General features: G+C 48.8%; 1 protein-coding gene across 1 annotated transcript in view; it reads right to left on the bottom strand.

The window, feature by feature from the left end:
* Nucleotides 1–19,767, bottom strand: part of si:ch211-67e16.11 (uncharacterized) — a 35,517-nt gene extending 15,750 nt beyond the window's left edge. Inside the window, exons 1-5 of the mRNA XM_031805439.1 lie at nucleotides 19,056–19,767; nucleotides 10,108–10,341; nucleotides 9,647–9,817; nucleotides 7,763–7,894; nucleotides 7,522–7,682 (exon numbers count right to left, since the gene is read on the bottom strand). Coding sequence (XP_031661299.1) covers nucleotides 7,522–7,682; nucleotides 7,763–7,894; nucleotides 9,647–9,817; nucleotides 10,108–10,341; nucleotides 19,056–19,566 — 1,209 coding nt within the window. The 5' untranslated portion in view covers nucleotides 19,567–19,767. The remainder of the gene's footprint in view (nucleotides 1–7,521; nucleotides 7,683–7,762; nucleotides 7,895–9,646; nucleotides 9,818–10,107; nucleotides 10,342–19,055) is intronic.
* Between the last annotated feature and the right edge of the window lie 5,572 nt (nucleotides 19,768–25,339).

Raw genomic sequence — 25,339 nt, 5'->3', positions numbered from 1 at the left:
GTCTCTATAGTCTCTATAATCTAAAAGGTCTCTATAGTCTAAACGGTCTCTATAGTCTCTATAGTCTCTATAGTCTCTATAGTCTCTATAGTCTCTATAGTCTCTACTGTCTCTATAGTCTCTATAGTCTCTATAGTCTCTATAGTCTCTATAGTCTCTATAGTCTCTATAGTCTCTATAATCTAAAAGGTCTCTATAGTCTAAACGGTCTCTATGGTCTCTATAGTCTCTATAATCTCTATAATCTCTATGGTCTCTATAGTCTCTATAGTCTCTATAGTCTAAATGGTCTCTATAATCTCTATAGTCTCTATAGTCTCTATAGTCTCTATAGTCTCTATAGTCTCTATAGTCTCTATAGTCTAAATGGTCTCTATAGTCTCTATAGTCTCTATAGTCTCTATAGTCTCTATAGTCTCTATAGTCTCTATAGTCTCTATAGTCTCTATAGTCTCTATAGTCTAAATGGTCTCTATAGTCTAAATGGTCTCTATAGTCTCTATAGTCTCTATAGTCTCTATAGTCTCTATAGTCTCTATGGTCTCTATAGGCTCTATAATCTCTATAATCTCTATGGTCTCTATAGTCTAAATGGTCTCTATAGTCTCTATAGTCTAAATGGTCTCTATAGTCTCTATAGTCTCTATAGTCTCTATAGTCTCTATAATCTAAAAGGTCTCTATAGTCTAAACGGTCTCTATAGTCTCTATAGTCTCTATAGTCTCTATAGTCTCTATAGTCTCTATAGTCTAAATGGTCTCTATAGTCTAAATGGTCTCTATAGTCTCTATAGTCTCTATAGTCTCTATAGTCTCTATAGTCTCTACTGTCTCTATAGTCTCTATAGTCTCTATAGTCTCTATAGTCTCTATAGTCTCTATAGTCTCTATAGTCTCTATAATCTAAAAGGTCTCTATAGTCTAAACGGTCTCTATGGTCTCTATAGTCTCTATAATCTCTATAATCTCTATGGTCTCTATAGTCTCTATAGTCTCTATAGTCTAAATGGTCTCTATAATCTCTATAGTCTCTATAGTCTCTATAGTCTCTATAGTCTCTATAGTCTCTATAGTCTCTATAGTCTAAATGGTCTCTATAGTCTCTATAGTCTCTATAGTCTCTATAGTCTCTATAGTCTCTATAGTCTCTATAGTCTAAATGGTCTCTATAGTCTCTATAGTCTCTATAGTCTCTATAGTCTCTATAGTCTAAATGGTCTCTATAGTCTAAATGGTCTCTATAGTCTCTATAGTCTCTATAGTCTCTATAGTCTCTATAGTCTCTATGGTCTCTATAGGCTCTATAATCTCTATAATCTCTATGGTCTCTATAGTCTAAATGGTCTCTATAGTCTCTATAGTCTAAATGGTCTCTATAGTCTTTATAGTCTCTATAATCTCTATAATCTCTATGGTCTCTATAGTCTAAATGGTCTATAAGGCCTCGGGCCTTATATAGGCAACAACTGGTATGGTGGGCGAGTCCGAGCTAACCAAGCTAGTTGGTGATGTTAACAGTGACGTTTCTGTTGATGGCACAGAAGAACTCTTCGTGGTTCTGGTCCTGGTTGATGACAAGAGTGGAAGAACTCTTCGTGGTTCTGGTCCTGGTTGATGACAAGAGTGGAAGAACTGTCAATGGCAGTCCAGCAATGTCTGCTCTCCATGTTAGGCTGCCAATCAATCTTGAGTGAACTCTCACACCGTTGGCCACTCGTAGACATTATTTCCCTTGCCTCCAGGCATGCATCGATTAACTTTTGTATGAGCGTGTATAGCACATGGGGATGTGTGAACCTTACTCCTCAGCCTGAAGTGTCCCCACTTCTGCCAGCAAATAGCTAGCTTTTCACGTGACGCCAACTGGTAAGCCGCTTCAGGAGGGCGATCAATCTGAGCCTTGTGTGTCTTATGAAAGACTCTGAGGAGGGTCGTTGATGTTATGATTCAACCCGGCAGGAGAACCGTGAGGGTCGTTATTGTTATGATTCAACCCGGCAGGAGAACCGTGAGGGTCGTTGATGTTATGATTCAACCCGGCAGGAGAACCGTGAGGGCCGTTGATGTTATGGTTCAACCCGGCAGGAGAACCGTGAGGGTCGTTGATGTTATGATTCAACCCGGCAGGAGAACCGTGAGGGTCGTTGATGTTATGATTCAACCCGGCCGGAGAACCGTGAGGGTCGTTGATGTTATGATTCAACCCGGCAGGAGAACCGTGAGGGTTGTTGATGTTATGGTTCAACCCGGCAGGAGAACCGTGAGGGTCGTTGATGTTATGATTCAACCCGGGAGGAGAACCGTGAGGGTTGTTGATGTTATGGTTCAACCCGGCAGGGGAACCGTGAGGGTCGTTGATGTTATGATTCAACCCGGCAGGAGAACCGTGAGGGTCGTTGATGTTATGATTCAACCCGGCAGGAGAACCGTGAGGGTCGTTGATGTTATGATTCAACCCGGCAGGAGAACCGTGAGGGTCGTTATTGTTATGATTCAACCCGGCAGGAGAACCGTGAGGGTCGTTGATGTTATGATTCAACCCGGCAGGAGAACCGTGAGGGCCGTTGATGTTATGGTTCAACCCGGCAGGAGAACCGTGAGGGTCGTTGATGTTATGATTCAACCCGGCAGGAGAACCGTGAGGGTCGTTGATGTTATGATTCAACCCGGCCGGAGAACCGTGAGGGTCGTTGATGTTATGATTCAACCCGGCAGGAGAACCGTGAGGGTTGTTGATGTTATGGTTCAACCCGGCAGGAGAACCGTGAGGGTCGTTGATGTTATGATTCAACCCGGGAGGAGAACCGTGAGGGTTGTTGATGTTATGGTTCAACCCGGCAGGGGAACCGTGAGGGTCGTTGATGTTATGATTCAACCCGGCAGGAGAACCGTGAGGGTCGTTGATGTTATGATTCAACCCGGCAGGAGAACCGTGAGGGTCGTTGATGTTATGATTCAACCCGGCAGGAGAACCGTGAGGGTCGTTGATGTTATGATTCAACCCGACAGGAGAACCGTGAGGGTCGTTGATGTTATGATTCAACCCGGCAGGAGAACCGTGAGGGTCGTTGATGTAACGGTTCAACTCGACACTTTACTCTTAGTATTCCTCACACTCCCATAAAGCTCCAGCAGGATTGCGTTTAACAGTTCTTTTGTCGTTGTCTCAGACTCAAGAGAGAAAGCTATGCCTTTTTCTTGCTCCCGAGTGGCACATGGGTCTAAGGCACTGCATCTCAGTGCAAGAGGCATCACTACAGTCCCTGGTTTGAATCCAGGCTGCATCACATCTGGCTGTGATTGGGAGTCCTATAGGGTGGTGAATAATTGTCCCAGCATCGTCCGGGTTTGGCCGGGGTAGGCCGTCATTGTAAATAAGTATTTGTTCTTGCCTACTAAAATAAATCAAACTGTATTTTAGCCAGTCGCAGTAACATTTCAGTGCCCAGTTAGTCTGCTTCGCTGTGTTGGCTCTTTCCAGGGTGTTATCCTCCACTCGTTCGTGTCGACTGGTTATTATGGGATTGTTGTCCCCACCAATCTCCTGTTCCCACCACTCTTTAAAACGCATGTTAAATTCATGTTGAACACACTGTGCTGGTCAATTAATGAATGGAATTCTGAGTGTTTACGGTTTCCATGGTGAATTATTAGTTTCAAATTCATTCTTGGGTTTCTAGTTTAATTGGCATGGGAGAGATTGCATTTTTAACATGATACATTGTTGCACAGGTCGTAGAGGTAGACAGGTAGCTTAACACAACCCCCAGCTGTTGCAAACCAAATAGTAGCATGGAAAAATAATGGGTTGGCATGAGAAAAATTATGTGTTTTCCCGAGAGAGATGAAGTTCATGACAGTGGAATTATGACATAAACACGTCATGGAATTTTGCAGTAGTCCCACAACTCCCAGGCAGTCAGTTGGTGACTACAGGATGGGAGTCAGTTAGTGACTACAGGATGGGAGTCAGTTAGTGACTACGGGATGGGAGTCAGTTAGTGACTACAGGATGGGAGTCAGTTAGTGACTACAGGATGGAGTCAGTTAGTGACTACAGGATGGAGTCAGTTAGTGACTACAGGATGGAATCAGTTAGTGACTACAGGATGGAATCAGTTAGTGACTACAGGATGGAATCAGTTAGAGACTACAGGATGGAGTCAGTTAGTGACTACAGGATGGGATCAGTTAGAGACTACAGAATGGAATCAGTTAGAGACTACAGAATGGAATCTGTTAGTGACTACAGGATGGAATCAGTTAGAGACTAGAGGATGGGAGTCAGTTAGTGACTAGAGGATGGGAGTCAGTTAGTGACTCCAGGATGGAGTCAGTTAGTGACTACAGGATGGAGTCAGTTAGTGACTACAGGATGGAATCAGTTAGAGACTACAGGATGGAATCAGTTAGTGACTACAGTATGGAATCAGTTAGTGACTACAGGATGGGATCAGTTAGTATCTACAGGATGGGAGTCAGTTAGTGACTACAGGATGGAGTCAGTTAGTGACTACAGGATGGAGTCAGTTAGTGACTACAGGATAGAATAAGTTAAAGACTACAGGATGGAATCAGTTAGTGACTACAGGATGGAATCAGTTAGAGACTACAGGATGGGAGTCAGTTAGTGACTACAGGATGGAATCAGTTAGTGACTACAGGATGGAATCAGTTAGTGACTACAGGATGGGAATCAGTTAGTGATTACAGGATGGAATCAGTTAGTGACTACAGGATGGGAATCAGTTTGTGACTACAGGATGGGAATCAGTTAGAGACTACAGGATGGGAATCAGTTAGAGACTACAGGATGGGAATCAGTTAGTGATTACAGGATGGAATCAGTTAGAGACTACAGGATGGGAATCAGTTAGTGACTACAGCATGGAATCAGTTAGTGATTACAGGATGGAATCAGTTAGAGACTACAGGATGGAATCAGTTAGTGACTACAGGATGGAATCAGTTAGTGACTACAGGATGGAATCAGATAGTGACTACAGGATGGAATCAGTTAGTGACTACAGGATGGAATCAGTTAGAGACTACAGGATGGGAATCAGTTAGTGACTACAGGATGGAATCAGTTAGTGATTACAGGATGGAATCAGTTAGAGACTACAGGATGGAATCAGTTAGAGACTACAGGATGGAGTCAGTTAGTGACTACAGGATGGGATCAGTTAGAGACTACAGAATGGAATCAGTTAGAGACTACAGAATGGAATCTGTTAGTGACTACAGGATGGAATCAGTTAGAGACTACAGGATGGAATCAGTTAGTGACTAGAGGATGGGAGTCAGTTAGTGACTAGAGGATGGGAGTCAGTTAGTGACTCCAGGATGGAGTCAGTTAGTGACTACAGGATGGAGTCAGTTAGTGACTACAGGATGGAATCAGTTAGAGACTACAGGATGGAATCAGTTAGTGACTACAGTATGGAATCAGTTAGTGACTACAGGATGGGATCAGTTAGTATCTACAGGATGGGAGTCAGTTAGTGACTACAGGATGGAGTCAGTTAGTGACTACAGGATGGAATCAGTTAGTGACTACAGGATGGAATCAGTTAGAGACTACAGGATGGGAGTCAGTTAGTGACTACAGGATGGAATCAGTTAGTGACTACAGGATGGAATCAGTTAGTGACTACAGGATGGGAATCAGTTAGTGATTACAGGATGGAATCAGTTAGTGACTACAGGATGGGAATCAGTTTGTGACTACAGGATGGGAATCAGTTAGAGACTACAGGATGGGAATCAGTTAGAGACTACAGGATGGGAATCAGTTAGTGATTACAGGATGGAATCAGTTAGAGACTACAGGATGGGAATCAGTTAGTGACTACAGCATGGAATCAGTTAGTGATTACAGGATGGAATCAGTTAGAGACTACAGGATGGAATCAGTTAGTGACTACAGGATGGAATCAGTTAGTGACTACAGGATGGAATCAGATAGTGACTACAGGATGGAATCAGTTAGTGACTACAGGATGGAATCAGTTAGAGACTACAGGATGGGAATCAGTTAGTGACTACAGGATGGAATCAGTTAGTGATTACAGGATGGAATCAGTTAGAGACTACAGGATGGAATCAGTTAGTGACTACAGGATGGAATCAGTTAGTGACTACAGGATGGAATCAGATAGTGACTACAGGATGGAATCAGTTAGTGACTACAGGATGGAATCAGTTAGTGACTACAGGATGGAATTAGTTAGTGACTACAGGATAGGAGTCTGTTAGTGACTACAGGATGGAATCAGTTAGTGACTACAGGATGGAATCAGTTAGTGACTACAGGATGGGAGTCAGTTAGTGACTACAGGATGGAATCAGTTAGTGACTACAGGATGGAATCAGTTAGAGACTACAGGATGGGAGTCAGTTAGTGACTACAGGATGGAATCAGTTAGTGACTACAGGATGGAATCAGTTAGTGACTACAGGATGGGAATCAGTTAGTGATTACAGGATGGAATCAGTTAGTGACTACAGGATGGGAATCAGTTTGTGACTACAGGATGGGAATCAGTTAGAGACTACAGGATGGGAATCAGTTAGTGACTACAGGACGGAATCAGTTAGTGATTACAGGATGGAATCAGTTAGAGACTACAGGATGGGAATCAGTTAGTGACTACAGGATGGAATCAGTTAGTGATTACAGGATGGAATCAGTTAGAGACTACAGGATGGAATCAGTTAGTGACTACAGGATGGAATCAGTTAGTGACTACAGGATGGAATCAGTTAGTGACTACAGGATGGAATCAGATAGTGACTACAGGATGGAATCAGTTAGTGACTACAGGATGGAATCAGTTAGTGACTACATGATGGAATCAGTTAGTGACTACAGGATAGGAGTCTGTTAGTGACTACAGGATGGAATCAGTTAGTGACTACAGGATGGAATCAGTTAGTGATTACAGGATGGAATCAGTTAGTGACTACAGGATGGGAATCAGTTAGTGACTACAGGATGGAATCAGTTAGTGACTACAGGATGGAGTCAGTGACTACAGGATGGAATCAGTTAGAGACTACAGGATGGAATCAGTTAGTGACTACAGGATGGAGTCAGTGACTACAGGATGGGAATCAGTTAGTGACTACAGGATGGAATCAGTTAGTGACTACAGGATGGAGTCAGTGACTACAGGATGGAATCAGTTAGAGACTACAGGATGGAATCAGTTAGTGACTACAGGATGGGAGTCAGTTAGTGACTACAGGATGGGAATCAGTTAGTGACTACAGGATGGAATCAGTTAGTGACTACAGGATGGGAGTCAGTTAGTGACTACAGGATGGGAGTCAGTTAGTGACTACAGGAGGCATAGTTGCTCTTAATGTGTTACGGTAATATAGAATTAGGTATTGGCCTTTATAGGTAACAACACTTCTAACTAATGTAATCCAGTCCCTCATTGTGTTGATGCATAGGGAAGTAAAGGACTCATTGGAGTAACTATTTATCCATCTATAGTAATCTATCTATACGCACTATGCCATTGTAGTTGCCATCCCAGAGCAGCATGGTCCCGTCGTTCCTGGTGGGGCTGTTGAGGTAGAGGACCAGGGAGTCTGCACAGTGCTGCTTCCCACAGATATAAGAGATGTGGTTCCTTATCACTCGTTTCTCTGTAGCTGGGTATACCCACTCCTCTATAGAGAGACAGGGATAGAGAGGTTAGAGAGGGTGTACCAGGCTGTGTGTGTCTGTGTCCTGGTCCGTCCTATCCCACCTGAGAGCTGTCCGTTCCCAGCGAAGAAGGTCTTGATGTGATCTCTGTGGAAGCCGTTGTTCCTCAGCATCCTGTAGAAGAGCTGTAGGTTCTGAACGTGACGCTGGTACGTGATCTGTTGCTGCCATCCACCTGCACACACGTGCACACCCACACATATCACACACCCACACACACCACACACCCACACATACCACACACCCACACATACCACACACACACATACCACACACATACATATTGATTAAGGGTGTCTGCTGAAGTGTTGGTCTGTAAAGAGGAGGTGTTGGTCTGTAAAGACGAGGTGGAGGTGTTGGTCTGTAAAGAGGAAACGGTGGTCTGTAAAGAGGAGGTGGAGGTGTTGGTCTGTAAAGAGGAGGTGTTGGTCTGTAAAGAGGAGGCCGAGGTGTTGGTCTGTAAAGAGGAGGTGTTAGTCTGTAAAGAGGAGGTGTTGGTCTGTAAAGAGGGGTTGTTGGTCTGTAAAGAGGAGGTGGAGGTGTAGGTCTATAAAGAGGAGAGGTTGGTCTAAAGAGGAGATGTTGGTCTGTAAAGAGGAGTTGGAGATGTAGGTCTGTAAAGAGGAGGTGTTGGTCTGTAAAGAGGAGGCCGAGGTGTTGGTCTGTAAAGAGGAGAAGTTGGTCTGTAAAGAGGAGGTGTTGGTCTGTAAAGAGGAGGTGTTGGTCTGTAATGAGGAGAAGTTGGTCTGTAAAGAGGAGGTGGACGTGTTGGTCTGTAAAGAGGAGGTGGAGGTGTTGGTCTGTAAAGAGGGGGTGGAGGTCTATAAAGAGGAGGTGGAGGTGTTTGTCTCTAAAGAGAAGGTGTTGGTCTATAAAGAGGAGGTGTTGGTCTGTAAAGAGGAGGGGGTTGGTCTGTAAAGAGGAGGTGTTGGTCTGTAAAGAGGAGGGGCTGGTCTGTGAAGAGGAGGGGGTTGGTCTGTAAAGAGGAGGTGTTGGTCTGTAAAGAGGTGGTGTTGGTCTGTAAAGAGGAGGTAGAGGTGTTGGTCTGTAAAGAGGAGGTGTTGGTCTGTAAAGAGGAGGTGTTGGTCTGTAAAGAGGAGGTGGTGGTCTGTAAAGAGGAGGTGTTGTTCTGTGTTCAGGTGACTTGCCAGGCTTAACCTACCTGAGAGTAGTATAGCATGGTCACAGGCCTGAGCTGCCAGGTGTAACCTACCTGAGAACAGTATAGCATGGTCACAGGTCTGAGCTGCCAGGTGTTACCTACCTGAGAGTAGTATAGCATGGTCACAGGTCTGAGCTGCCAGGTGTAACCTACCTGAGAGTAGTATAGCATGGTCACAGGTCTGAGCTGCCAGGTGTTACCTACCTGAGAGTAGTATAGCATGGTCACAGGTCTGAGCTGCCAGGTGTAACCTACCTGAGAGTAGTATAGCGTGTTCACAGGTCTGAGCTGCCAGGTGTCACCTACCTGAGAGCAGTATAGCGTGGTCACAGGTCTGAGCTGCCAGGTGTAACCTACCTGAGAGTAGTATAGCGTGTTCACAGGTCTGAGCTGCCAGGTGTCACCTACCTGAGAGCAGTATAGCGTGGTCACAGGTCTGAGCTGCCAGGTGTCACCTACCTGAGAGCAGTATAGCGTGGTCACAGGTCTGAGCTGCCAGGTGTAACCTACCTGAGAGTAGTATAGCGTGGTCACAGGTCTGAGCTACCAGGTGTAACCTACCTGAGAGTAGTATAGCATGGTCACAGGTCTGAGCTGCCAGGGGTAACCTACCTGAGAGTAGTATAGCGTGGTCACAGGTCTGAGCTGCCAGGTGTAACCTACCTGAGAGTAGTATAGCGTGGTCACAGGTCTGAGCTGCCAGGTGTAACCTACCTGAGAGTAGTATAGCATGGTCACAGGTCTGAGCTGCCAGGTGTAACCTACCTGAGAGTAGTATAGCGTGGTCACAGGTCTGGTAGAGACGACAGGACAGGTGTGTAGCCAGGGGCTGCTGGTGGCATCGCCTGGTGTTCTTGTTGAGCTCACAGCTGGGCACTGGCATGTTGGGGCTGGTGAGGGGCAGAGGCTGGGGGCACTGGGCAAAGTCTGGGTGGTCTGTAAACTCACACAATATCATCACGTCACATGGTGTAGAGGTAGAGACTGCAGTTGACGTAGTCATCCTCTTGGTGCCTCAGTGGTGTATGGATCAGACAGATTTCTCTGCAGAGCTGCAGTTACATCAGGCTAACAGCACTACAGCATTGTGTCTCCATGTTGGCTAATATTGTGTACTCCTAGCCTGGTCCCCAGATCTGCTTGTGCTGTCTCGTCAACACGAAAGACCAGACAAACAGTTCTGGAACCAGGCTACTTGTAAGCCTTGTAGGTGGGCACCAACTCACCCACGCATCGTAGCCTCTGCGTCCGGTTGGTATCCCTGACCCCGACCACCATGGGAAGGAAATGTATCTCACAGAGAGCCCCGCTGTGTTCCATCCTCCCCGGGCTGCTCCTGGGCCTCGACACGGTAGCCCTGCGGGCGCGCCCGCTCCCCGCCAGCCTCTCACTGCCGCTCTGACGACGCTTCAGCTGGTTCTGACAGCGACTCTTTAGGGCCAGGGTCAGACACTCCTCTCCTGGAGACACAACAACAACACATATCAAAACACATCACATGTCAAAACACAACACAACACACTCCCATGTCTACAGCCCCCCCATGTCTACAGCCCCCCATGTCCACAGCCCAGCCCCCCATGTCTACAGCCCCCCATGTCCACAGCCCAGCCCCCCATGTCCACAGCCCAGCCCCCCATGTCCACAGCCCAGCCCCCCATGTCCACAGCCCAGCCCCCCATGTCTACAGCCCCCCATGTCCACAGCCCAGCCCCCCATGTCCACAGCCCAGCCCCCCATGTCCACAGCCCAGCCCCCCATGTCTACAGCCCCCCATGTCCACAGCCCAGCCCCCCATGTCTACAGCCCAGCCCCCCATGTCCACAGCCCAGCCCCCCATGTCCACAGCCCCCCATGTCCACAGCCCAGCCCCCCATGTCCACAGCCCCCCATGTCCACAGCCCAGCCCCCCATGTCCACAGCCCAGCCCCCCATGTACACAGCCCAGCCCCCCATGTCCACAGCCCCCCATGTCCACAGCCCCCCATGTCCACAGCCCAGCCCCCCATGTCCACAGCCCAGGGTCCCCATGTCTACAGTCCCTCGTGTCCACAGCCCCCCATGTCCACAGCCCCTCGTGTCCACAGCCCCTCGTGTCCACAGCCCCTCGTGTCCACAGCCCCCCATGTCCACAGCCCCCCATGTCCATAGCCCCCCATGTCCACAGCCCAGGGCCCCCATGTCCACAGCCCCCCATGTCCACAGCCCCCCATTTCCACAGCCCCCCCCATGTCCACAGCCCAGGGCCCCCATTTCTACAGCCCACCCCATGTCCACAGCCCAGGGGCCCCATGTCCACAGCCCCCCATGTCCACAGCTCTCCATGCCCACAGCCCCCCATGTCCACAGCCCCCCATGTCTACAGCCCCCCATGTTCACAGCCCAGGGCCCCCATGCCTACAGCCCCCTATGTCCACAGCCCAGGGCCCCCATGTCCACAGCCCCCATGTCCACAGCTCCCCATGTCCACAGCCCCCATGTCCACAGCCCAGCCCCCCATGTCCACAGCCCAGGGTCCCCATGTCTACAGCCCCTCGTGTCCACAGCCCCCCATGTCCACAGCCCCTCGTGTCCACAGCCCCTCGTGTCCACAGCCCCTCGTGTCCACAGCCCCCCATGTCCACAGCCCCACATGTCCACAACCCAGGGCCTCCATGTCCACAGCCCCCCATGTCCACAGCCCCCCATTTCCACAGCCCCCCCATGTCCACAGCCCAGGGCCCCCCATTTCTACAGCCCCCCCCATGTCCACAGCCCAGGGGCCCCATGTCCACAGCCCCCCATGTCCACAGCTCTCCATGTCCACAGCCCCCCATGTCCACAGCCCCCCATGTCTACAGCGCCCCATGTTCACAGCCCAGGGCCCCCATGCCTACAGCCCCCTATATCCACAGCCCAGGGCCCCCATGTCCACAGCCCCCATGTCCACAGCCCCCATGTCCACAGCCCAGCCCCCCATGTCCACAGCCCAGGGCCCCTCATGTCCACAGCCCAGGGCCCCCATGTCCACAGCCCAGGGCCCCCATGTCCACAGCCCCCTATGTCCACAGCCCCCCATTTCCACAGCCCCCCCATGTCCACAGCCCAGGGCCCCCATTTCTACAGCCCACCCCATGTCCACAGCCCAGGGGCCCCATGTCCACAGCCCCCCATGTCCACAGCTCTCCATGTCCACAGCCCCCCATGTCCACAGCCCCCCATGTCTACAGCCCCCCATGTTCACAGCCCAGGGCCCCCATGCCTACAGCCCCCTATGTCCACAGCCCAGGGCCCCCATGTCCACAGCCCCCATGTCCACAGCCCCCCATGTCCACAGCCCAGCCCCCCATGTCCACAGCCCAGCCCCCCATGTCCACAGCCCAGGGTCCCCATGTCTACAGCCCCTCGTGTCCACAGCCCCCCATGTCCACAGCCCCTCGTGTCCACAGCCCCTCGTGTCCACAGCCCCCCATGTCCACAGCCCCCCATTTCCACAGCCCCCCCATGTCCACAGCCCAGGGCCCCCATTTCTACAGCCCCCCCATATCCACAGCCCAGGGGCCCCATGTCCACAGCCCCCCATGTCCACAGCTCTCCATGTCCACAGCCCCCCATGTCCACAGCCCCCCATGTCTACAGCCCCCCATGTTCACAGCCCAGGGCCCCCATGCCTACAGCCCCCTATGTCCACAGCCCAGGGCCCCCATGTCCACAGCCCAGCCCCCCATGTCCACAGCCCAGGGTCCCCATGTCTACAGCCCCTCGTGTCCACAGCCCCCCATGTCCACAGCCCAGGGCCCCATGTCCACAGCCCCCCATGTCCACAGCCCCCCATTTCCACAGCCCCCCCATATCCACAGCCCAGGGCCCCCATTTCTACAGCCCCCCCCATATCCACAGCCCAGGGGCCCCATGTCCACAGCCCCCCATGTCCACAGCCCCCCATGTCCACAGCTCTCCATGTCCACAGCCCCCCATGTCCACAGCCCCCATGTCCACAGCCCAGCCCCCCATGTCCACAGCCCCCATGTCCACAGCCCAGCCCCCCATGTCCACAGCCCAGGGCCCCTCATGTCCACAGCCCAGGGCCCCCATGTCCACAGCCCCCTATGTCCACAGCCCCCCATTTCCACAGCCCCCCCATGTCCACAGCCCAGGGCCCCCATTTCTACAGCCCACCCCATGTCCACAGCCCAGGGGCCCCATGTCCACAGCCCCCCATGTCCACAGCCCCCCATGTCCACAGCCCCCCATGTCTACAGCCCCCCATGTTCACAGCCCAGGGCCCCCATGCCTACAGCCCCCTATGTCCACAGCCCAGGGCCCCCATGTCCACAGCCCCCATGTCCACAGCCCCCCATGTCCACAGCCCAGCCCCCCATGTCCACAGCCCAGCCCCCCATGTCCACAGCCCAGGGTCCCCATGTCTACAGCCCCTCGTGTCCACAGCCCCCCATGTCCACAGCCCCTCGTGTCCACAGCCCCTCGTGTCCACAGCCCCCCATGTCCACAGCCCCCCATGTCCACAGCCCAGGGCCCCCATGTCCACAGCCCCCCATGTCCACAGCCCCCCATTTCCACAGCCCCCCCATGTCCACAGCCCAGGGCCCCCATTTCTACAGCCCCCCCATATCCACAGCCCAGGGGCCCCATGTCCACAGCCCCCCATGTCCACAGCTCTCCATGTCCACAGCCCCCCATGTCCACAGCCCCCCATGTCTACAGCCCCCCATGTTCACAGCCCAGGGCCCCCATGCCTACAGCCCCCTATGTCCACAGCCCAGGGCCCCCATGTCCACAGCCCAGCCCCCCATGTCCACAGCCCAGGGTCCCCATGTCTACAGCCCCTCGTGTCCACAGCCCCCCATGTCCACAGCCCAGGGCCCCATGTCCACAGCCCCCCATGTCCACAGCCCCCCATTTCCACAGCCCCCCCATATCCACAGCCCAGGGCCCCCATTTCTACAGCCCCCCCCATATCCACAGCCCAGGGGCCCCATGTCCACAGCCCCCCATGTCCACAGCCCCCCATGTCCACAGCCCCCCATGTCCACAGCTCTCCATGTCCACAGCCCCCCATGTCCACAGCCCCCATGTCCACAGCCCAGCCCCCCATGTCCACAGCCCCCATGTCCACAGCCCAGCCCCCCATGTCCACAGCCCAGGGCCCCCATGTCCACAGTCCAGGGCCCCATGTCCAGCTAGCAGCAGGTAACTTGGTCATGAAAATCAGAAAAGCAATCAAATTAAATCGTTTACCTTTGATGAGCTTCGGATGTTTTCACTCACGAGACTCCCAGTTAGATAGCCAATGATCCTTTTTTCCAAAAATATTATTTTTATAGCCGAAATACCTCCGTTTCTTGTCCACGTTTTGTTGAGAAATCCACCGGAAATAGCGGTCAGGACAACGCCGAAAAAAAATCCAAATTAGATCCATAATATCGACAGAAACATGGCAAACGTTTTATATAATCAAACCTCAATGTGTTTTTCAAATATCTATTCGATAACATATCAACTGGGACAACTGTCTTTTCAGTAGGAGCGAGAGGAACAATGGCCGCCTTTGTCTATTACGCACAAATCACTCTGAGAGCCACCACCTGACCACTGACGCAATGTTGTATTTCACGCTCATTTTTCTAAATAAAAGCCTGAAACTATGTCTAGTGGCTGTAGACACATTAGGGAAGCCATAGAAAAAAGGAATCGGGTTGATATCCCTTTCAATGGGCAATAGGGATGCATAGGAACACAGGGGTTTCAAAATAAGAGTCACTTCCTGATTGTATTTTTCTCAGGCTTTCGCCTGCAATATCAGTTCTGTTATACTCACAGACAATATTTTTACAGTTTTGGAAACTTTAGAGTGTTTTCTATCCTAAGCTGTCAATTATATGCATATTCTATCATCTGGTCCTGAGAAATAGCCCGTTTACTTTGGGAATGTTATTTTTCAAAAAATGAAAATAGTGCCCCCTAGCCTTAAGAGGTTTTAACTATGGTCACTAACCCATTTCATATTGCTCAGTGTGTTCACTAACCCATTTCCTGTTGTTAACTGTGGTGACTAACCCATTTCCTGTTGTTAACAGTCGCCACTAACCCATTTCATGTTGTTAACAGTCGCCACTAACCCATTTCCTGGGTCTCGTTATATTGAACACAGAAAGACCTGTGTGGTGCTCTCTCTCTCTCTTAATGTTCCCTCTCAGCTTCAGGTGAGGTGGTCAAGCTTGGACACATGCAAACCCCCACAACACTTCCAGCTGACCCTCACAGATAGATGACCTTCACAGATAGATGACCTTCACAGGTAGACGACCCTCACAGATAGATGACCCTCACAGATAGATGACCCTCACAGATCGATGACCCTCACAGATCCTAGCCCCTCACAGATAGATGACCCTCACAGATAGATGACCCTCACAGATAGATGCCCCTCACAGATAGATGACCCTCACAGATAGATGCCCCTCGCAGATAGATGATCCTCGCAGATAGACAACCCTCGCAGGTAGATGCCCCTCACAGATAGATGATCCTCACAGGTAGATGATCCTCACAGGTAGATGCCACTCACAGATAGATGACCCTCGCAGGTAAACGACCCTCACAGGTAGATGCCCCTCACAGATAGATGACCCTCACAGATAGATGCACCTCACAGATAGATGACCCTCACAGATAGATGCCCCTCGCAGATAGATGATCCTCGCAGATAGACGACCCTCGCAGGTAGATGCCCCTCACAGATAGATGATCCTCACAGGTAGATGATCCTCACAGGTAGATGCCACTCACAGATAGATGACCATCACAGGTAGACTACCCTCACAGGTAGATAACCCTCACAGATAGATGACCCTCACAGATAGATGACCCTCACAGATAGATTACCCTCACAGGTAGATGACCCTCACAGATAGATGACCCTCACAGGTAGATGACCTTCACAGATAGATGACCCTCACAGATAGATGACACTCACAGACTGTATTGATAATTAACCTGGAACCCTGTCAACGTTGGTCTCGCTCTGTCCACTGTCATGTACTAGACTGGAGTGTGAGGAGCAGGACTGTCATGTACTAGACTGGAGTGTGAGGGGCAGGACTGTCATGTACTAGACTGGAGTGTGAGGAGCAGGACTGTCATGTACTAGACTGGAGTGTGAGGGGCAGGGCTGTCATGTACTAGACTGGAGTGTGAGGAGCAGGACTGTCATGTACTAGACTGGAGTGTGAGGGGCAGGGCTGTCATGCAGTAGACTGGAGTGTGAGGGGCAGGGCAGGGCTGTCATGCAGTAGACTGGAGTGTGAGGGGCAGGGCTGTCATGCAGTAGACTGGAGTGTGAGGGGCAGGGCTGTCATGTACTAGACTGGAGTGTGAGGGGCAGGGCTGTCATGTACTAGACTGGAGTGTGAGGGGCAGGGCTGTCATGTACTAGACTGTAGTGTGAGGGGCAGGGCTGTCATGCAGTAGACTGGAGTGTGAGGGGCAGGGCAGGGCTGTCATGTACTAGACTGGAGTGTGAGGGGCAGGGCAGGGCTGTCATGTACTAGACTGGAGTGTGAGGGGCAGGGCTGTCATGTACTAGACTGTAGTGTGAGGAGCAGGGCTGTCATGTACTAGACTGGAGTGTGAGGGGCAGGGCAGGGCTGTCATGTACTAGACTGGAGTGTGAGGGGCAGGGCTGTCATGTACTAGACTGGAGTGTGAGGGGCAGGGCTGTCATGTACTAGACTGTAGTGTGAGGGGCAGGGCTGTCATGTACTAGACTATAGTGTGAGGGGCAGGGCTGTCATGTACTAGACTGTAGTGTGAGGGGCAGGGCTGTCATGTACTAGACTGGAGTGTGAGGGGCAGGGCAGGGCTGTCATGTACTAGACTGGAGTGTGAGGAGCAGGGCTGTCATGCAGTAGACTGGAGTGTGAGGGGCAGGGCAGGGCTGTCATGTACTAGACTGGAGTGTGAGGGGCAGGGCTGTCATGCAGTAGACTGGAGTGTGAGGGGCAGGGCTGTCATGTACTAGACTGGAGTGTGAGGGGCAGGGCAGGGCTGTCATGTACTAGACTGGAGTGTGAGGGGCAGGGCAGGGCTGTCATGTACTAGACTGGAGTGTGAGGGGCAGGGCTGTCATGTACTAGACTGGAGTGTGAGGAGCAGGGCTGTCATGCAGTAGACTGGAGTGTGAGGAGCAGGGCTGTCATGCAGTAGACTAGAGTGTGAGGGGCAGGGCTGTCATGCAGTAGACTAGAGTGTGAGGGGCAGGGCAGGGCAAGGCTGATAAGTTAAAAGGGTCAGTAGAGAGACACAGTTGAGAGTTGTGGAACTCCTACCTCCTGTCCCAGTGCAGCAGGGTGGAGAGGCTGAAATGTCTGGGCAGAGGGTGGTGGGTGGTGCTAAGGACAGCATCCACTCAAGATGAATAATGGAGAGATGTTATTGTGAATACATGACTGGTGACTGTGGCTGGGTTCAGCCATGCATCTGGGTCCTCTACTACCCCAGCAGGGTGTCTACCACCTGGCATCGCCTGAGAGCTCTCTTCTCTCAAGTTGCTTACTGCTTACAAACTCTCTCTCTCTCTCTCACGCAGGCGCAGGTGCACACACACACACACATGGTACACACACACACACACACACACACACACACACACACGGTACACACACAGACACACACACACACACAAACACACACACACACAAACACACACACACACGGTACACACACACACACATTGTCCTGTTCCGATTCTCTCACAGTGCTCTCAACCCTTCTGCTTACTCTGTCTCTGCAGTGTGTAGGAGAAGACTCTGATGATTTCCCCTTACAGCCTCATTAGAATACAAAAAAGGTCTCCCTCTTATAGGAGTTAAGCTGTGTAACTTCTAACCATTTGAAAACACTTGATGATTATTTTATTTTTGTTTTTAAAGAGAGGTCTCCCGTACTTACAGCCTGAGCCGTAGGGAATATCTGTGGATCAAGTGGTTTGATTAATGGTTGAAACAACTGTCCGAGTCATATTTTCAATCAAACCAAAGCCTTAGAAATATTCTATAACAAACCAATCTGGGATACCAGTACCTAATAAAACTCCTTTAAGGAAATTCTCAACCGGCTGGTAGAGCATACTATCACAATGGATTTAGAGGTGGATATGAAATAAATATTTACTTGGTCAACCCCCCTCCTGCATCAATTAACATAATTTGAGTCCTTTTTGGGGGGGGGGGGGGGGGGGGGGGGGTACTTTCAACTTTACCCATTCAGAGGGTAACACTCAAACTCAGTCACCAAAGATATGGGATAAAAGGTAGGAATTTTAGTTGATGAGGGACAAATATTGCACCCTTTCAGGAATATGAAAATAGCGCAAAAGCAAACATTTTGGGCTGTTATGATGTCAGTAAAAGGCAACATAAAGTGGTTTAACCACATTCCATGACCCACGGGATCAATTAATCAATATTCAGGCTTAAAGTCACCTATAATATAATGCCTAGAATAGTCATAAAACAAGGGACATTGCACTATACATCAGCTGAAAACGCATTCATTTCAATGTAATTTAATATTCATGTTCGGACATACAAAAAGTACTATCATTTGTTCAAATTTGTCCTCATTTCGCAATACTTACCTACCTATATAAGTCATTGAAGCAGACCTAAACACATGTTTGAGATGAGTAAAAAATGCTAGGCCGATACAAATTGCCTATCGACTAAGGCAGTGCTGATATGAGCCTGTTGTGAATTCTTAACTGCGTGGTAGAGCTCTGTTATTTCCTAAATAAACATCAAGTTTAAACATTTTTTTTGGGGGGGGGAGTTCTTATTTGCATTGTTAGTAATATGATATATATATATTTTTTTAAACATGTTTTTCAAGAAGGGACAATTCAAGGGTTTTAGACTACATTTGACCTTACATTTAGGCTACTTCATCTTTCAATGGGATGGCTTTTCAAACCGTTATTGTAGAATGAAATTAAGACATTTAGCCTCTGACCGGGTAGACACTGGTTGAATCAACGTTGTTTCCACCCAACGAGGAATAGACATTGAATTGATATCTGTGCCCAGTGGGTTATTTATAAGAAATAAGTTATAAATTGAGATATCCATATTAAAAGTGTATTTTTCAAAGTATACATTTTACATTAATTTGTTCTTACCTAAATAAATTCCATCCATATGTGCACATTTTTTCTTGGTCGTGTTTAGGTCCACATAAAAGAGAACCACAGGATGTCCGAAACTCTCTCCGGGACTGGGATCCAACACCAACACGGCATCATGCGCAGTCGATCCCGGGAAGAAATCGTGATGTCTTCTACTGTCCTCCAGTACCGAACTCATCCCGTAACCGCCCTGCTTCGGCGGTAGCATCCCTGAAGAATAGGAATCTGGGAGAATGGCGAGTACTTTCTCGGAGTTTGGCTCGGAAACGTATACGGCCACCCCGCTGAGCTGAAGATGGGACAACCGCTTACATTCGCCCTCAGACAGAGATACCCTGCGGCACAGGTTTAACTTCAGGTACTGAAACCCGGTCTTCACCCACCGGTCCAAGCGGCCAAACTTCACCTGGGAGCCGCGGGAGTCACCCAGGAATAGAACCAAGATTAAAAGAGACACGCGCATCCACTTGAGCCTCATGGTTTTGTTGGAAAAAAGATTTGCCATTACGCGCGTGCCTATTTATTTATTCCACTTATTATTATATCTATATTTTTTTTATAAACTCTCTCAATCACTTTCCAAAAAACTTTAATGTAATGTTTATTTTGGAATATTAACTCTCTGTAGGCGCTTACTCGACGGCTCCCAACTGTCTTGTCAAATGTGAGAGATGCAGCTCTCTACGTTAAATGAGGACTTCAAAGGGCTCAGAGCGGCGGCCTGATGGAGAGTACTGTGCAACAGTAACTCCATCCCACAGGCTCTGACACGCCGGTAAACAAAGGGGGAGAGTGGGCGTTAGAGGGGGGGGGGGGGGCTCTAAAGGAACCCGGTGCAGCATGAGGATAGGGATAAGAGGCTACCTGGCTGTCAAGAGCGCTTCAAAGACGCACGGCGCGTCCACTTTTGTTCCAAAGAATGCTGAACAGGAGTCAATACTGGAAAGGGTGATTCACATAAAAAATATAGTCCTATTGATTATGAAATAAACCAATATGCTTTTAAACAATATCTACTGTATCTTTAAAAAAAAAACTTTATGTCTGTATGTTTTCCACAGGTTGTTCACTGGGAAGACATCGTCAAATCACATGTTATTTGTCACATGCCCCGAATACAACAGGTGTAGGTAGACCTTACAGTGAAATGCTTACTTACAAGCCCTTAACCAATAATGTTTTAAGAAAATCCCTAAAAAAGTAAGAGTTAAAGGGTGTCGAGGTAATTGAGGTAATTATGTACATGTAGGTAGAATTATTAAAGTGGGTATGCATAGATAAACACAGAGAGTAGCAGGAGCGTGTGGGGGGGGGGGGACAATGCAAATAATTTGATTAGATGTTCAGCAGTCTTATGGATTGGGGGTAGAAGCTGTTTAGAAGCCTATTGGACCTAGACTTGGTGCTCCGGTACCGCTTGCCGTGCGGTAGCAGAGGGAACAGTCTATGACTAGTGTGGCTGGAGCCTTTGACAATTGTTAGGGCCTTCCTCTGACACCGCCTGGTATAGAAGTCCTGGATGGCAGGAAGCTTGGCCCCAGTGATGTACTGGGCCGTACGCACTACCCTCTGTAGTGCTGTACTGGGCCGTACCAGGCAGTGATGCAACCCGTCAGGATGCTCTCGATGGTGCAGCTGTAGAACTTTTTGAGGATCTGAGGACCCATGCCACATATTTTCAGTCTCCTGAGGGGGAATTGTTTTTTGTCGCACCCTCTTCACGACTGTCTTGGTGTGCTTGGGCCATGTTAGTTTGTTGGTGATGTGGACGCCAAGGAACTTGAAGCTCTCTACCTGCTCCACTACAGTCCCACCGATGAGAATGGGGGCGTGCTCGGTCCTCCTTTTCCTGTAGTCCACAATCATCTCCTTTGTCTTTATCATGTTGAGGGAGAGGTTGTTGTCAACCACAGGTCTCTGACCTCCTCCCTATAGGCTGTCTCATCGTTGTCGGTGATCATTGATCACTGTTGTATCATCAGCAAACTTAATGATGGTGTTGGAGTCGTGCCTTGCCATGCAGTCACGAGTGAACAGTGAGCACAGGAGGGGACTGAGCACGCACCCCTGAGGGGCCCCCGTGTTGAGGATCAGCGTGGCGGATGTGTTGTTACCTACCCTCACCACCTGGGGGTGGCCCGTCAGGAAGTCCAGGATCCAGTTGCAGAGGGAGGTGTTTAGTCCCAGGGTCCTTAGCTCAGTGATGAGCTTTGAGGGCACTATGGTGTTGAATGCTGAGCTGTAGTCAATGAATAGCATTCTCACATAGGTGTTCCTTTTGTCCAGGTGGGAAAGGGCAGTGTAGAGTGCAATAGAGATTGCATCATCTGTGTATCTGTTGGTGCGGTATGCAAATTGGAGTGGGTCTATGGTTTCTGGGATGATGGTGTTGATATGAACCATTACCAGCCTTTCAAAGCATTTCATGGCTACACACGTGAGTGCTACAGGTCGTTAGTCATTTAGGCAGGTTACGTTAGTGTTCTTGGGCACAGGGGCTATGGTGGTCTGCTTGAAACATGTTGGTATTATAGACTCAGACAGGGAGAGGTTGAAAATATCAGTGAAGTCACTCGCCAGTTGGTCAGCGCATGCTCGGAGTACACATCCTGGTAATCCGTCTGGCCATGCGGCCTTGTGAATGTTGACCTGTTTAAAGGTTTTACTCACATCGGCTGCGGAGAGCGTTATCACACAGTCGTCTGGAACAGCTGGTGCTCTCATGCATGTTTCAGTGTTACTTGCCTCGAAGCGAGCATAGAAGTTATTTAGCTTGTCTGGTAGGCTTGTGTCACTGGGCAGCTCTCGACTGTGCTTCCCTTTGTAGTCTGTAATAGTTTGCAAGCCCTGCCACATCCGACGAGCGTCGGAGCCGGTGTAGTACGATTCCATCTTAGTCCTGTATTGACGCTTTGCCTGTTTGATGGTTCGTCGGAGGATTTCTTATAAGCTTCCGGTTTAGAGTCCCGCTCCTTGAAATTTAGCTCAGTGCTGATGTTGCCTGTAATCCATGGCTTCTGGTTGGGGTATGTACGGTCACATCCGACGAGCGTCGTAGTACGATTCCATCTTAGTCCTGTATTGACGCTTTGCCTGTTTTATGGTTCGTCATACAGAGTTGCAGATGCTAAAGAGGCAGTCTATTGTTGCCACATCCATTTTTTAGTTGTTGAATAAATTGAATGAATGATATGCACCCGTTGATTCTAGAAGAATATACCATACAAGCTTCAACTGTCACAGACCCATCAAAACCCCCAAAATATAAGCTTGTTTTACCCCGATGTTTGTAAACGAAATAAATGTAAACAAACACGGTATAGCCTCATAATAGGGTTAATGCTATTATTTGGATATACTGGGTGGTCAGTCCTTACACGCATAGCTCTGTCTATGAATTCGAGATTACAATGATTAGGTTCCATCCCTATTTACCGAAACAGAGTGAGAGCTTTGCTATTGTTCCAACTTCAGACTGCCCCTTCGACTTCGATACATACTTATAACTTAGTTATACCACCGTTCACACAGCTCTGAACTCGGCCCATACCCATGCCCATACCCATACCCATACCCATACCCATGCCCATACCCATGCCTAAAAGCCACAAATTGGATGATGGAAGAACATGGCTGTCTCTGTCCAGCTCTGTGTACTACCAGGTGTATCCTGTACATATGACTAATACACCTTTAAACCACAGCAATATATTTAGAGTTTTAAGGTTTCTATTGTTCTAATTGTAGACATTTCAGTGACATATCATGGTTTAAATATTCTCCATGTTATGTCAATGGGGGGGGGGGGTAACATGGCCGCCAAAGACTGTTGAAGTGTGATGTAACTGTATCGCGACACAGAAACTGCATAGGTCTTTCCTCTCTAAATACATGTCTCTGTTGGAATCTAGTGCCATCTAGTGGCTATGGGTAACCCACAACACACTCCAACCGCATCAAACGTTCAGTTCATTCAGTGTCCACTAAGGGTCCCCGTTGTCAAAGTTAAAAGAGAACAGCTGCCTGGACGCTGACCTGGCGCAGTGACCATAACTTGAGTTATAGACTACATATATATATATATATGCTGTCAAAATTCCGTTCACTTTCCCAAAGAAATCCTGGCAGATTGTCTTTACAACTCATTCCTTATCCTGGTTAGAGTATTCTGGATTTCCTGCTTCTTCCCTCCTGATCCCGGGAATCTTCCAATCAGTTTTTTTTGGGGGGGAAAACATGTGTATTTTGGGAAAGTTGCCAGTATTTTGCACCACGAATTAGCCCTGATTGGACTAATTCACCAGTCACTTATTATTCATATGCGTCAACTAGCAGAAGGGAAGTATAACAGTATTTGTTGTGTGATGTTTCTTCTATGCCTCCCATAAAGCTAAAGTCCTAGTTGTGTCCGTTTGGGTGACCTTGCAACGTTTGTTTAAACAGGGGAGGTCAGCCATAATGTGTTTTTCAGCCCTCTATGCCTGTACTTTGTGAGGGCACTTCACCTGCCATTTTGAGTATCCTGATGTGTTACCTGCTGGGCTCAGACAGAAGATAAGTCCCTTTTTTCTCCACTTCCTGTCTGAATGATGTGCCCAAAGTAAACTGCCTGTTGCTCAGGCTCAGGATATGCATATCATTGATACCATTGGAAAGAAAAGGAAATAGGCTGCTACAGTATAATCAGTCATCATAGACCTCCATAGACTGCTGCAGTATAATCTGTCATCATAGACCTCCATAGGCTGCTGCAGTATAATCAGTCATCATAGACCTCCATAGACTGCTACAGTATAATCAGTCATCATAGACCTCCATAGACTGCTGCAGTATAATCAGTCATCATAGACCTCCATAGACTGCTGCAGTATAATCAGTCATCATAGACCTCCATAGACTGCTGCAGTATAATCAGTCATCATAGACCTCCATAGACTGCTGCAGTATAATCAGTCATCATAGACCTCCATAGACTGCTGCAGTATAATCAGTCATCATAGACCTCCATAGGCTGCTACAGTATAATCAGTCATCATAGACCTCCATAGACTGCTGCAGTATAATCAGTCATCATAGACCTCCATAGACTGCTACAGTATAATCAGTCATCATAGACCTCCATAGACTGCTGCAGTATAATCCGTCATCATAGACCTCCATAGGCTGCTGCAGTATAATCAGTCATCATAGACCTCCATAGGCTGCTGCAGTATAATCAGTCATCATAGACCTCCATAGACTGCTGCAGTATAATCAGTCATCATAGACCTCCATAGGCTGCTACAGTATAATCAGTCATCATAGACCTCCATAGACTGCTGCAGTATAATCAGTCATCATAGACCTCCATAGACTGCTACAGTATAATCAGTCATCATAGACCTCCATAGACTGCTGCAGTATAATCAGTCATCATAGACTGCTACAGTATAATCAGTCATCATAGACTGCTGCAGTATAATCAGTCATCATAGACCTCCATAGGCTGCTACAGTATAATCAGTCATCATAGACCTCCATAGACTGCTGCAGTATAATCAGTCATCATAGACCTCCATAGACTGCTGCAGTATAATCAGTCAAAGACTGTCCTACATTATTGTAACATTTCTACAAACGTCAACTTAAGGGGGCTGAATAATTTTGCACGCCCAATTTTTCAGTTTTTGATTTGTTAAAAAAGTTTGAAATATCCAATAAATGTCGTTCCACTTCATGATTGTGTCCCACTTGTTGTTGATTCTTCACAAAAAAATACAGTTTTACATCTTTATGTTTGAAGCCTGAAATGTGGCAAAAGGTCGCAAAGTTCAAGGGGGCCGAATACTTTCACAAAGGCACTGTACCTAGCCACCATCAGACCCACTCCCTCAGGAGCAGAGAGGGTGAGTGTCCTCATCTCCTGCCTCACGGGTCGTGCTCTGGAGTGGGCGAACGCAGTCTGGAATGGCCCAGACTCAGCGCGGGAGCACTACCCAGAGTTTTCCCGCCGCTTCCGTGCCGTGTTTGATCACCCTCTAGACGGCCGAGCAGTGGGAGAACGACTATTTCATCTCAGGCAGGAGAGGAGGAGCGCCCAGGATTACGAGCTTGAGTTCCGGACCTTGGCAGCCGGATCTGGGTGGAACGACAGGGCCCTTATTGACCACTACAGGTGTAGTCTCCGAGAGGACGTCCGCAGGGAGTTAGCGTGTCGGGACACCACTCTGTCACTGGATCAGCTGATTGACATGTCCATTCGACTGGATAATCTGCTGGCTGCCCGCAGGCGTTCAGAG

Source organism: Oncorhynchus kisutch, linkage group LG26 (assembly GCF_002021735.2).
Source record: "Oncorhynchus kisutch isolate 150728-3 linkage group LG26, Okis_V2, whole genome shotgun sequence".
Taxonomy (NCBI): Eukaryota; Metazoa; Chordata; class Actinopteri; order Salmoniformes; family Salmonidae; genus Oncorhynchus; species Oncorhynchus kisutch.
The sequence above is the reverse complement of the archived record's forward strand: the minus strand, read 5'-3'. Positions and strand labels throughout refer to the sequence as shown.